General features: G+C 35.9%; 1 protein-coding gene across 1 annotated transcript in view; it reads right to left on the bottom strand.

Moving 5' to 3' along the window:
* LOC107750996 (protein tyrosine phosphatase receptor type G) overlaps positions 1 to 14,571 on the bottom strand; it is a 286,241-nt gene that overhangs the window by 25,546 nt on the left and 246,124 nt on the right. The window contains exons 9-13 of the mRNA XM_016566564.1: positions 12,666 to 12,850; positions 9,723 to 9,831; positions 9,524 to 9,615; positions 6,568 to 6,647; positions 310 to 401 (exon numbers count right to left, since the gene is read on the bottom strand). Of these exons, the coding sequence (XP_016422050.1) occupies positions 310 to 401; positions 6,568 to 6,647; positions 9,524 to 9,615; positions 9,723 to 9,831; positions 12,666 to 12,850 (558 nt within the window). The remainder of the gene's footprint in view (positions 1 to 309; positions 402 to 6,567; positions 6,648 to 9,523; positions 9,616 to 9,722; positions 9,832 to 12,665; positions 12,851 to 14,571) is intronic.

Raw genomic sequence — 14,571 nt, 5'->3', positions numbered from 1 at the left:
TCTGTAGAGAGTGCAGAGTTAGAGTCTATTCCACACAAACACACACGCTGAGAAGACAGCCAAAACTTTGTTCAATCTTAGCACGGCTAAAAATCTTATGTAATCCAACCTTTTACCCATAACGCAAAGTAAGCAAGAAAGACACATGCATACAATGTTTCATATCACTATATTGACATTAGATCATATCAAAGCACTTGTTATCTATGACTTCTTCCGCACCTGACACTGGATCAGAGTGAAGCGTGTCTTTAGGTCATACTGTATGTAAGTGTTTGACTGATCTGAGATCTGTTAGAAATCTCCTACCTGGGATTGGGATGACCGGGATACTCTCATTGGGCACAACTCTGGGCGAGTTACTGTCTTCGACGTAGAAATGAGCCGTTTGGAAACACCTCCTGCGGAACAGAGACAGTCAAGTGATGTAATGGCTGTTCAGTGCTGCTTTAGAGTTTCCATGAGGCGTGGTTTAGGTAACAATCCCCACCAGAGTAAACACACATGCTGCTGGGTACATATGACAGGATCAAGATGAACTTTGAACCTTCTCTTCAAAGAGCAAATCGAACACTCCAAACAGAGATTACAGCCTTACACTTCAAGCACTCTGTAGAGCGTCAATACGAAAAAAAAATAAAAATAAAAAAAAGGAAAAATGTGTTTACAAACCAGTGTGACTTGTATTCTGTGGAATACAAAAGTAGTTATTTTATAGCAAACTGTCCAAACAGTTCTTTTTTATCCATAATTTTATGATGTTTTATGGGGCCATTTTTGTCCATTCCTTAGTCCTCATCCTCTGTAGAGAAGGAACAGCTTGAACATTCTGCTAAACTTCTCCTTTTGTGTTCCACATCAGAAATTAAGTCATAGAGATTTGGAACTGAGTGATTTAAGTGAGTGAATGATAAGATAATTATAATTAATGTAAATTATAATTAAGTTTTAATTAAAAATTGTAATTAGAAAAAAACATTATATTATTAGAAAAAATAGTATTTTATAATTATAATTATAATGAATTTAAATAATTATAATTTACCTTTGAGGACATTTTCTGATGCACCCTAAAGGAGGTTTTGTTAGATTTTGTGTACGATTTTTTTTCCTGCAAAATATAAACCCACACACTTTTTTACTCCTAAAATCCATGTGAAACATTTTCTATCTATGCATTTTAAACTAAAACGTCTATCAGCTGTCTGCATGAAGTCAATTTAGAACATAACACACCAAATTACAAAGTAAACAAACTCTTAAAGAAACCCGGACTGTCAGGATGAATTATTGGCAGTTGTTTCCAGTTTGAGAGCTGTAAACTGGTTTTACCTCTTTCTTTCACTTTGCAAGAAAAGCGATAAGCAGGTAAGAAACAAAATCCATAGAAACAAACAGAAAGAGAAAGACGGCGAGAGATTAAAAGGTTGTTCTAAAGTTACAAAAACTCCAAGTTTTGGACGTCAACCCGATAAGCCAGCAGGAGTCTCATCTGTCCTACCTGTACTTGATGCACAGCAGAGAACATAAGCTGTTCATCCCTGCAAAGAACGAGGGATTTTAGGAGAGGTGAGTGACTGTAGGCTCCGCATGCTGCCGCTGAGCAAACAGAGCAGTGAGCGAGCAATGAGAGAACGAGAGAGAGAGGGGGTGGAGAGAGGGCTGGTCCTGGTGTATCACATGCACAGGGCTTTACACAGGCGCTAGATCTGCTGGGGTCAGACGTGAACAGTTCACTGATCCCAGATCAGTCCAGAACTGATCTGATAAATCACAGACACCTGCTGCCTTTCCCTCTGGACACACACACACACACCCTTCCAGATGGACACTCCTTTGTGTCCAACTACTCCATTCTTGTGTTGAACTCTTTTTAACTATTCTTCTGTCCAAGAGAATGAAGAATGAAGAAACAAAGCAACGAACAGAAACAAACGGCATCAAAATAGAGTAAGGATTAAAGTTGGACTAAATTTCTGTTATTGACTTAAATTTGTGAAGTGGAAATATATGAAGAGTTCAGATGCAAAATCCTCTAAGTGCTGTGAAATATATATATATATATATAGATATATATTAGTCAATAAAACTCATGCAGTCAAAGTCTTCTGAAACCATGCAATAAGTTTGTGTGAGGTATTATTTTAGTATAATTTATTTACTATATTTTTTTCTTTTTGTCCTTTTTTATTAGTTTTTTATATTATTACTATTTAGGTTTAATTTTTATTTATTCAACTTTTAATAATTTTTTTTATTATAGTTAATAATTTTGGTGCTCACACATTCATTTAGCACATTCATTTATCACATTCATATTCCATTTAGTTTAAGTTTTTCATCTAATATTTACATTTTATTTTAGCTTTATTTCAATTAACATAATAACCCTGGTAATAACCCTGTTATGATAAACAGACCAATATTTAAATCCCACCCTTTGTTGTAGACCTCAAATTTCTTAGCGCTATTTAAATTGAGTGTTTTGTGATTGGTTACATTTGAATATGCAAACATGAACGAGATCTGAAAGGCGTTAGGGAAGCATTTTTACTGAATAACAGCCTGTTCTTGACAGAAAGGTATTGCATGGCTTCACAAGACTTATGGATTTTATTTATAGTACTTTTTTGTCCTTCATGGAGCTCGACATTCCTGCCAAAATCTCCACTGTAAATAATCTTTAGCTAAAGTCCTGGCTTAAGAGCATCATTGAAACTCTTCCTGCAGGCACTGCGAACCTACATGCTCAACAGGTCTGATCTGTAGAACAAAAGCAGAGCCAGGGCGGTCAGGAAATGCTTTAGGAAGTTATTATATAGATAATTATCACTCAACTTTAACCAGTCCAACTGGACATTATGCTAAGGGCTTTTATTCAGCTTCAAAAGAACAATTGCATTGTTTAACACAATGATTTTGATCATTCAATAGATCTGAGGAAAATGTATAAAACGTTTCAGTGTAATCCAGAAAACTTTACAGATCTGGCACACAAATAAAAGTGCACGGGAAACTCAACACACATCTGACTTCAAAAGAGCCTGACTTTAGCATGTTGCTAAGATATCAACACAACTCCTACTAAACTACATAGCACACATAATGGGTTTAGTCCATTTGTAATTGGAATGCAATAGATTCACTGATTTTGGTAGTGAATCTATTCAATATATTATGAACATATTTATGACCAATCTTTCTTAACCCATTGTTTTTGTTTTACACAAATAATTTAAGGACAAAACAAGAAAACAAATTGCCAATGGGGTAAGACAAATACAAATAATTCAAGATATATTGCATATAAATCTATCTTGTTTTAAGGATTTTTTTTAAGGTACTTTCAAAAGTACTTGTTGAGAAATTCCTTTTCAAGTGTAAATGATTATTTGACTTTCCCCTGACACGGCCACAGGAAGTGACACATCCTAGTTAATGTTTCCAGGTGGACTTCAGACACACTAGAGTAGAAAAAAAATTACAGACACACTAGGGTGTTTCCACTAGGGTGCTCAATTGAATATGCTTAATCTAAAATACATAAAATTATATCATTAAAAATGTTTGTATACTATTACTTTTTAGTATTATTTAAATACTATTTTTTAATATTTTGAAATGGCTTTTTAAGTTATTTCAGCTGAAAATTTCAGTTATGTTGTTATGTGCTTTTTGTCATTTAATTTTTTGTTAATAATAATGATAATACACTTCTATTTAGCTTTATTTTATTTTAGTTTTAGTGCTTCATTTCAGCTTTATTTCAAATAATGACACTGATTTTTAATCGTTTTAGATGACAATAACAACATACATCAAAACCCAAGTGCAAAATACAGCAATTTTATTTTTGTCTATCATGTCTATTCAATGATTTACTCATCTGCCACAATGATATCTTAAATTATCTTGATTATATTTGATTATTCTCATCAAATATTGATAATTATAATTCATTCTAAGGCTCAGACTGTAATTAATTCATTAAATGTTTTTTTTTTATTTACAAAAAATAAATCGTCATCTCTATAGTTTCCACATGCACATGTAAGAATGACATTCATTTGTATGCTGGTGTAAACATATGGTGAGATATACATAAATGCATGTGCATGTACACACATGCCACACACACACACACACAGTGACAGAAGGTAAGGACATCTGATCTGATAGACTTAGACATTAGCGTGTAGTGCTGAGGGTAATCTCAGTCAGTCTACTGAACAGATTACACTTAAAGACCCTCTCTCACACACACACACACACACACACACACACACATATTAATGACTGAATGTTACAGAATGTTTTAATGCCCAGCAGATTCACAAAGCATTTCCCAATATTCTTAGCATTTGATCAACTAGAAACAGCATCAAATAATAGTTTATGTCTCATTTTTTTGTGTGTATGTTAATTATAGTCATCTTCACCATGACTATGAATGCTATGACAGATGTATGTTCTCTCTGGAGAGGTTTTGTGCCTGGTCAAGTGTGTTTGCGTGGATGTGTGTGTTATCAAGCAGTAGAGGATTTGGCGGCAGTTACACAGCTCAAAATATTTCACGACCCCCTGCTACTGCATGGCCCTTGAGCTCCAGAGGAGGGAGCAGATGGCCGTTTTTGGCCCAGGGCGGAGAGCCCAGACCTGGGGAGACAGTCCTGGCACAGGCCTGCTCCAGAGCTGTTTGCTAAACCGAGACATCGTGTGATCAAAACCCCTGAGAGACTTTATCAGCTGGCCACTAGAGAGGGGAACATATCCAGAGAGGCATATTAGTGCAAACGGACAAACACAAACACACGTTCAACTATACTGCCGTTCAAAATTTGGGATCAGTAAGATTTTTAATGTTTATTAAATTAATTGATAATTCATATTACATTTATTCAGACACCTTCAAAATCTCTCACATTATCACAGTTTATTCGCTATAGTTAAACTGTGTCAATACAAATTCATCTTGATAATGTCAGATAACTTTGATAGAAAGATATGTAACAAAACATGGTCAGGTCAAAGTGTCAAATCCAATTTTTGGTCCCAATTTTTTTTTTTTTTATCAATTTTACTGGTAGTCCACTTTATGAAGACTTTTTGGGTATAATATGTCACAAATTACTTTATTTTGCTATTCTCACTTATCACATAAATGAACTATAGTGTCCTGCACCCACTAGTAAAAAATATAAAAAATTATATTTTAATTGTGTGTCTGAATATTTTTTGGTTTGACTGTATATTGTCACGATACTGTTGTTATGGAGACGAAGGCACGACGAAGATTATAACAACAAATCCTTTTAATGGTAATCCACACGATGAAGAGGGTCTAACACACAGGGTAACATTAAACAATACCGGAAAATGGAAGACAGGACAGACTACACTTTAAATACGGGAGCAAATGAAGATAATTAATGACACACACCTGAACTAAATGACACAATCATACATGAGGGAAACACAGAGCACATGAGGGATGAAAACAGAACAAAAGTCCAATGGGGTGTAACATATATATTGATAAAACATGTATATGTTATTGTAATTGACAAAAAGTGACCGCAAAGATTTATATTGTTACAAAAGATTCCTATTTAGAATAAATACTGTCCTTTTGAACATTTGATTAATCAAAGAATCCTAAAAAAAGAATCACAGGTTACAATATATATATATACACACTGGTAAAAAATGTATAGCCTGAATGCACTGTAAGTCGCTTTTTATATATATATATATATATATACTGTATATATATCATGTGACACTGAAGACTGGAGTAATGATGCTGAAAATTCAGCTTTGCATCACAAGAATAAATTACATTTAAAAATACAATGAATTAGAAAATAGCTATTTTAAACAATAATAATATTTCACAATATTACTATTTTACTGTATTTTTGATTAAATAAATACAGTCTTGGTGTGCTTCAGAGATATCTTTCAAAACATTAAAAAATCTTATCAACTCCAAACACTTGAATGGTAGTTTACACACTATAATACACACACACATATATATTGTTTGAAGCCACATTCACTCAGTCTGGGGTGTGACCATGGAAACTGGGCCCCGAGAGCCATTTCTATAGCACCTCAATGGCTTCGGAGGTGCCCTAAGGGAAGCGTACGGCCTCTCTCTCTATCTTACTTACCGTCACAAGAGACACATCACCCACACTTTATACATGCTCCACACACACACCTAACTGCTTTTAATTCCAGCCCTCGGGGCCCAGGGGATGCCAGGGGCCCCAGAGTGATAAACTACTAGCTACAGAATCCAAACAGACACAAACACACACAGAGCTACACCAACATACACATGTCAGCCAAACTCTAACGCAATAAACCAGATGAAGTGTTTAAGAGAGTCACATCAGGGTAAAGCCATCCGTCTGTGTGACTCCCCGTGATTCAATCAAATAATCAGTCACGGTGGCTCAGGAAATCAGTGATTCATCCGGAGAGTCAGTGTGACTCCAGCAGTCAGTCAGTTTGTCAGAGATTCATTGAGTCTGAAAGCGTCAGTGTGGATGAGTGTCTCACCTCCAGTAAACGAGCACGGCCAGCAGCAGAATGAGGCAGAGGAAGGTGAGCGCCGACACCACCACCAGAGGAATAATCCACTCCGCACACGCACACACACACACACACACACACACACACATGCACACACACACACATAACTATCAACACACCGTACAAATATCAAACAGAAGCTGTGTTTCAAAATCTATTTCGCCTACAATTATTATTACTATCATCACCAATATTTATTCTTAGCAATAACACTTGCAGTAATTTCATAAAATTACATTATTCAATTTTTCACAATATAATATTCAGTTTAATTAGATTAACAAATTGCTGAAATTCAACTCAAAACATTTATTTTACACAAAATTAAAAATAAAAATTCACAAAATTCTAAATAATGTTTATAAAACATTCAAAACAAACGCAAAAGTAATTAAATTAATTATAACAATATAAACGTTAATTATTATTATCTATTACCTATTATTATTAATAACATTTATTATTATTATTAAGCTTTCAATAACTTAATAATAAAGTACATTACTAAATTATTCAAAATATAATAATTTAGATTAAGAAATTGCGCAAATGCAATAAACATTTGTTTTACACAAAATGTACTTAAAATTCAAAATAATGTTTATAAAACATTCAAAATAAATGCAAAAGTACTTACATTAATTATAACAATATCAACATGAATTATTATTATTAATACCTATTATTATTAGTAACAACATGTATTATTATTTAAATTTGGAATAATTTAATAATAAATTACATTATTAAATTATTCAAAATATAATACTTTAGATTAAGAAATGGCTAAAATGCAATAAACATTTATTTTTACACAATATTTACTTAACATTCAAAATGCTTATAAAACATTTAAAATAAATGCAAAAATGCATTACTTAATATCAATAATAACAATATTACTACTACTTCTACTACTACTAATTATTATTTATTATTATTAATAATAATAGCAAAAACAATAAATATAATAATATTATTAATACAATTGCGGTAATTAAAAAAACGACATTATTAAATTATAATACAATAATATGTAGTGTAATTGCTGAAATAAATAATACAAAAATATTTATTTTACACAATATTTATTCAGCATTCAAAATAATGTTTCTAAAACATTCAAAATAAATGAATTATAAAATACATGAATTATAACAATATCAACATTATTATGATTATTATTATTACTATTATTATTATTACATACAGTTGCAGTAACTTAATAATAAAATTACATTACATTATTCAAAATATAACAATATTCAATTTAATTAGATCCAAAAATAGCTGAAATAGACATTTATTTTACACAACATTTACTCAACATTCAAAATAAGTGGTTAATGCAAAAATACTTAAAATTATTGTCAAATATAGTTCTGGTTACCACTATTTTGCCAAGTAAAATGTGTTTCTAGATTAATTTGTTTTGTTTGCCCTAGAACATTCCAGTGAAAGGTTGTCCTGATCCTGACAATAAAGCACCCTTTAAGTCCAGAGAGAATTGCCTAGTCCTAAGCTGAACTCTGACTCCTTCCCCTAAAACCTGATTGGTTGATAGGAATGCTGTTCCAGGACTAACGAGAATGTTGATTCAGGAACACATCCCACTTGGCAAGATCACGGTCACCCTACCAGTCTACAGCTAACACACACACACACACACACATACCAGTGTCCCAAATTGTCAGCGGAAACCACAGACTCAGATCCCGAACATAAGAACAGAGCGATTAGAAACCTGCAGCCCCCCTCGGGTGGTCCAGGACAGCATGCTACTAACTAATCCATGCTGCTACAGCCTCAGCACGGTCAGACACAGACCCGCAGTCACGCAAGGAACAGCACTCTCACACACACACACACACACAAACACACACACACACACACACACTGGATGAACATAACTCCAGTGCCATAGAGCTAAATATGGAGTTTTTCTGTTTCTTTCTTGTTTTTTTTTTAACTCCCTGCAGCTGAAAATGTTTTCTGCTCTCATCCTCTCTGGACCGGAAAACTAGGCCAACCCTCTGCCTCCGAAACAAATAGAGGGGACGGAAAGCAAGACGGAAGGATGAGAAGAGAGGAGATGAGGAAGAGGAAGAGGAAGAGGGAGAGACAAAGAGAAACGAAGGAAGATGGTAAATAAAGGACAAATAAATGAGAGTGAGAGAAGGAAATGAAACCATCGTTGTTGCACACGGGATGCAAACAGGACCACAAAACACAAGAACTGAATGTTTATTGAGAAGAAAACGAGTCTAACGTTTCCTGCTGAAAAGATGAGTGCTGCTGCACATGCAAAACTTGCCAACACAATGTTAGAGTGATATGAAAGGTTGCTATGCAGTTGCTAGGGTGGTACGAAAGGCTGGGCAAAGACAAAAGAGTCCACATGCAGGGCTCTATGATATTATGGTCTCTGGATATGACTTAGGTTTCTCAGTTGTTGCACACGGGATGCAAACAGGACCACACAACACATAAGAACTGAATGTTTATTGAGAAGAAAACGAGTCTAACGTTTCCTGCTGAAAAGATGAGTGCTGCTGCACATGCAAAACTTGCCAACACAATGTTAGAGTGATATGAAAGGTTGCTATGCAGTTGCTAGGGTGGTACGAAAGGCTGGGCAAAGACAAAAGAGTCCACATGCAGGGCTCTATGATATTATGGTCTCTGGATATGACTTAGGTTTCTCATTCCAAGTAAAAATGTCAAGTGGCGTAACCATCAAGTAAAAAGTAATGACATCAGTTTCTTACATCTTGAGTACATTAGAGTATAATAATAATAATAATAATATATTTATAATCAATGTACTTTTTATATTATTATTAAAATTAATCTTTGTAATAAATACATTTACATTATTATATAAGAAAAAAAAAAACCTAATATACAGGTATATTTTATATGCAAAGAGACTGTGCTGCCACCTGCTGGACATATGTAAACTTACCATCCCAGTTTTGACTATTCTTGTGCCTTCAAATATCCTGGTGGTGTTGGCTACCATAACAAAGAAGACAAATATGAGTGAGAGGCAGCACTTTTAAAAGCCACACCTAACCTAGCATTCATTAAAGCCTTGTCTGTGTTCAGGTGTAGCCCTGTACCTCTGAAGAGCATGCTCTGGCTGAAGTCACTGCGCTTGTCATTCAAACACACTGCCTGGACGCGGAACAGGTACAGCACATCCGACGACACCGGTGCGATGACGGCCTCCTGAAACACACACACAATGTTACATATACAGTGAACGTACGATACGTCACGGACAGATACGCCTCTGAAAAGTCAGTCTGGAAGGGTTAGCATCTGAAGCTTCCAGTCAAAACACAAAAGTTACCTACATAAATTGCATATAAGTTACATATTAAAATAGAAAAAAAAAGTTATTTGAAATTGGAATAACATTTCAGAATATTACTGTTTTTATTGTATGTTTTTTTTTAACAAATCCATGCAGCTTTGGTGAGCAAAAGAGACGACATAAGAACATTTTCAACAGAAGTGAATACAGTACTTAATCTTAAATAAATATGAATAATAAAGGATGAGATAATAAGCAGCTCCTTCACTGAAATGTAGTGAGTTTGACTGCGAATCAAGACTATATTTTAGAGCATAGGCTGGGCCCTATAAAATCACTTTTTTTCTGCATAAATCTGCAGAATGTTGCTTTTCAAATATGCATTATCAAATTAGATTTCAACATTAATGTGAATAGTGCATGGCTGGGCTAAACATCTCCATGATGTGCTAGTGGGTGGTTTGTAGGGCGTAAGGTGCTTATGAGTGTTTGTTTGTGGGTGCCTACTGCGCTAAATAATTTTTTTTTCAATATTTTAAAATGTGTTCAAAGGAGCGTACTACAGAGTACAATACTTTTACTGGTAGCTGATACTAATAAAAAAAGAACACATAAAGGGTAGTGCATATTAAATTAGGCCTCTAGCAACACACTTGATTAACAAATCTACTTTGATGGTCAGATATGGGCACTTTTTAACAACATTTCCTTCATTGCTGCTTGCTTGTCTCAATGGTCTCTGTCTGAACCTCACTCAGGCAGCCTGATTTCGTCTCTGAGAAATGAAGACTCAATACAATTCTAAGTGTATGAGCAATAGCCATTATCATAACTCACTTCACCTCTCCGGGGTCTGCTGAAAAGTGCCGTGATTCTTGAGGCCATTTACTTACGCTAAGTAAATGGCGTCAGTTCCTCTCCACTCCAACACCTTTCTGATTTATGCGAGTTTGACTCTATTTCATTCTGTAGAAGACCCCAACTCAAATATGACTCTGTGGTGTTGGGTTATTATAAATGAAAAGGAGTAAAAACTCCCTCTCTATTGATCTGGTAAGCAGTCCCTCTAAAATAGAGTCGGTTGCTAATTTGACCCAGATAGCAGCGTCTTGGGACGAGAGAGGAAATAAAAATGGAAATGAAGAACTTAAAAGAAAGGAAGAAGGGAGGAATAAGAAATAAAAAGAGAAAGGAGGGAATGGGGCGGATCTGATGATATTCCGAGATGGGATGCCATGTCATTTTCAAAAACTGCACACTGGAATGTATGGGAACAAAATGAACAATAATGACTTCATTTCTTTGTACTGTTCTGTCGCCTCACAACCCCCTATGGACTAGAGAATCGGAAATCTCAGCCTGTTATAAATTTCACACCCCACAGAGTGTGCTCGATGGAAAGTCAAGAGAAATGGGTGTAAAATACATCTCCACCTCTTAAACAGTTTTAGTGCATTAGTATTTTCAAATGGTGGGCCCCAAGGTCAGTGTCTACCGCTGCGGCCCCCTGCTGACGACCTAAAATACGGTCTTTATTCACAGTCACACTCACTGCGCTTCTGCAAACATGGATCTGAGACTCTAGCGGAGGAGAGATTACAGGATATTATCCATGAGCTAGGGGTTTACAGACATGATAACAACATCCTCACATGCCAGTTTGTTTTCCAAGAACAGGCTGCACAAATCTGAAATGTGAAATGCTTATTGCTTAAAAACAAGAACAATTCAAAATGTAGGCTATTTTATATATATATATACACACACACACATACACATACATACGTGTGTGTGTGTGTGAAAGGATAAAATCGGTTTAACTAGGAATTATGTGACATTATGGAAGTTAAACATGCTGCATATGCTATTTCATGCTGTCTTTTAAGTATAACAGGGATATTTTATCATTTTTATATAGATGATATAGGTATAGATGACCAACAAACACGATAATGTCTTCCAATGAATATTCAGTTTATAAATTTCATAACCCACTTTATGAATGTTCAGTGTGATGCAAATGACATTTAATGCTGTCTTTAAAGACACATATTTAATCATCTATTGGGTTTACTGTGAGATATTTTGGTAAAGATTATCAGTAAAACACAAAAAGCACACACAACCCCTCACCAATATTGTTTCCCATTGAATATTCAGTTTAACAGAAACACTTTAGGGAACACATACTGTATTCACTATTAACTAAAAGTTTTTCCCTCAATAAACTCCTAATGTGCTGCTTATTGATAGAAAGTAAGGTCGTCGTTGTAGTACAGTAGTTATGTTTAGGTACTGGGTAGAGTTAAGGGATCTAGAATATGGTCATGCAGAATAAGACATTATATTAATAAGCAACTAGTTAATAGTGAATAAGTGAATAGTGTTCCCTAATCTAAACTGTTACCAGTTTAACCAGGAAATGTGTCACATTATGGATGTAAAAAATGTTTCGTATTCTATTTCATGCTGTCTTTAAAGTATAAGAGGCGTATTTTATCATTTTCTGGGAGATACTGGGGTATAGATGACCAATAAAAACACAAAAGCGAACACAACCCCTCACCACTATTGTTTCCCAAAAAATATCCAGTTTAACTTGGAAATATGTCACATTACAGAAGTTAAGTGTGTCGTGAATGCTATTTGAGTTTTAAGTATAAGACAAATAAGACAAATACCTTATCATTCGTAGGAATTATTGTGAGATATTGTTATATGGATGACCATTACACACATTCCTCACCAGTTTCTGATCACTCCCTTTGACGTACGTCTCCTCATATGACTCGTCGTTTCTGGTCCAGCTGTAGGAAATGTGGTAGCTGATGATGGGTGGATCGTAGGTGATCTCCGGACGGGACCATCGAACGAAAAGCGCCGTCTTGTTCATGTGCTGGACGTTCATGTTGATCGGGGCACTGCTGCATGCTGCGTGAAAGACAGAAAAAAAACAAAATGTGTGTTTACCTCTTTGCCACCACTCTAACCTTGAGCTCCATTAGTGCCCTTAGATCCCACAGCCACTAGATGGCTCTGTTAGACCATTGACTACATCTACTCGGCTTTCACGTGTCCTGAATTGTGTCATGCCCTCTGTAAACACCAGCAGCATCCAAGTTGCTGTTAATCTCCCCAGCAGAAGGTGTTTAATCACAGAGCGTGCCATAGTTTCTGCCGGCTGACAGCGTGCGTAGGGGTGAGCTTCTATTCGTAGAGAAACCTGACAGAAGAAGCCCTAAATTTTCTTTAGTTTTGGTCTTCCTAAAATGCATGCAACATAGACAAACACACACACCTCCACACACACACACACAACACTCCCTCCCACAGCCACAGGGGAGCCATTATATCCAAAACAATGCTAATTAAACTAATTCTACCATCACTCTTCACGCTGAAGCCTCTATTAGCTCTAATCATGAGAGAAGTAATTGTGACTACAGCCGTAATCATACTGCATAAAGAATACAGTGATGCCTGCCCTGACTTTCACACAGATGGCGTGCATTCGTGTTTACAGCGCACAAACGTGACAGAGACCTTTGAGGATGGAAGCTTGTCCTTTAAATAAGACCGCATAGACAGTTCAACAGCCTCCTCCGGTAAGAGTTTATGGGGGAATTATGTTCAAAAGCTCATGAACATCTCAATTTGCATACTATTCATCCTAGATGATATTCAAGATTAAAAGCAGTGGGTTTCAAATCATGGTACGTTGAATATAGGATGCTAAAAGTATGCAGGCAGTACTATTAACACTGCCCACAACTCCTTGCGCAATGAAAGATGAGTTTAAGGTGTTCTCTTTTCATGTTTTCAAAAGTCAGGAATGCTGCTGCGTCACTTTTTAATGTACGAACCAATAAGCTAAGCAATAATGAATTGCAAACCTAAATGCAAACAGTGTGTAACAAGTGAGTTTGTCCCAAAACCTGCAGAGTGTTTTATTTCTTACTCAAAAGTATGCACTTTCCCATCACCAGCAAAGTACATACAGTACTTTTAGCTTATATTAAGTATCGATTGGGATGCAGGAACAGTAATATATGGGACCCTTAAAGGGGTCATATGATGCGATTTCAAGTTTTCCTTTCTCTTTGGAGTGTTACAAGCTGATTGTGCATAGATAAGATCCCTGAAGTTGCAAAGACTAAAGTCTCAAAACCAAAGAGATATTCTTTATCAAAGTTAAGACTCTGCCACGCCCCCCTAAAACGGCTCATTCTAACACGCCCCCACATATCTACCACACTATATGGAAATATTTGCATAATGCCACCCAAATGTTCACGCAAAGAAAGAACGCGTGGTTTCAGTAACCGCAGTTAGTGTTGAAACAGCCATGTCAGGGAGACGCTGTGTGTTTCAGTGCGAAAGCAAAAGCACTTTATTTGGATCACTTACAACAGAACAGCAATGCATTTTATGGACGACCGTTCCGTGAACCTAGGAGAGGAGGTAATTCTGACTGTGCTATGACAATCTGGCGCTTCTGAATCAGCTACTGTTTTGTTATTAGTTTAAGTATTTGCTATTGACTGTTCAAATGCGGGAGCGAGAGAGAGAGAGCGCGAGAGAGTGAGCGCGAGAGAGAGCACGAGAGAGAGAGCGCGAGAGAGCGAGAGAGAGAGCGAGCGCGAGAGAGAGAG

This window comes from Sinocyclocheilus rhinocerous, unplaced genomic scaffold, assembly GCF_001515625.1.
Source record: "Sinocyclocheilus rhinocerous isolate Xijiao unplaced genomic scaffold, SAMN03320098_v1.1 scaffold1864, whole genome shotgun sequence".
Lineage (NCBI taxonomy): Eukaryota > Metazoa > Chordata > Actinopteri > Cypriniformes > Cyprinidae > Sinocyclocheilus > Sinocyclocheilus rhinocerous.
The sequence above is the reverse complement of the archived record's forward strand: the minus strand, read 5'-3'. Positions and strand labels throughout refer to the sequence as shown.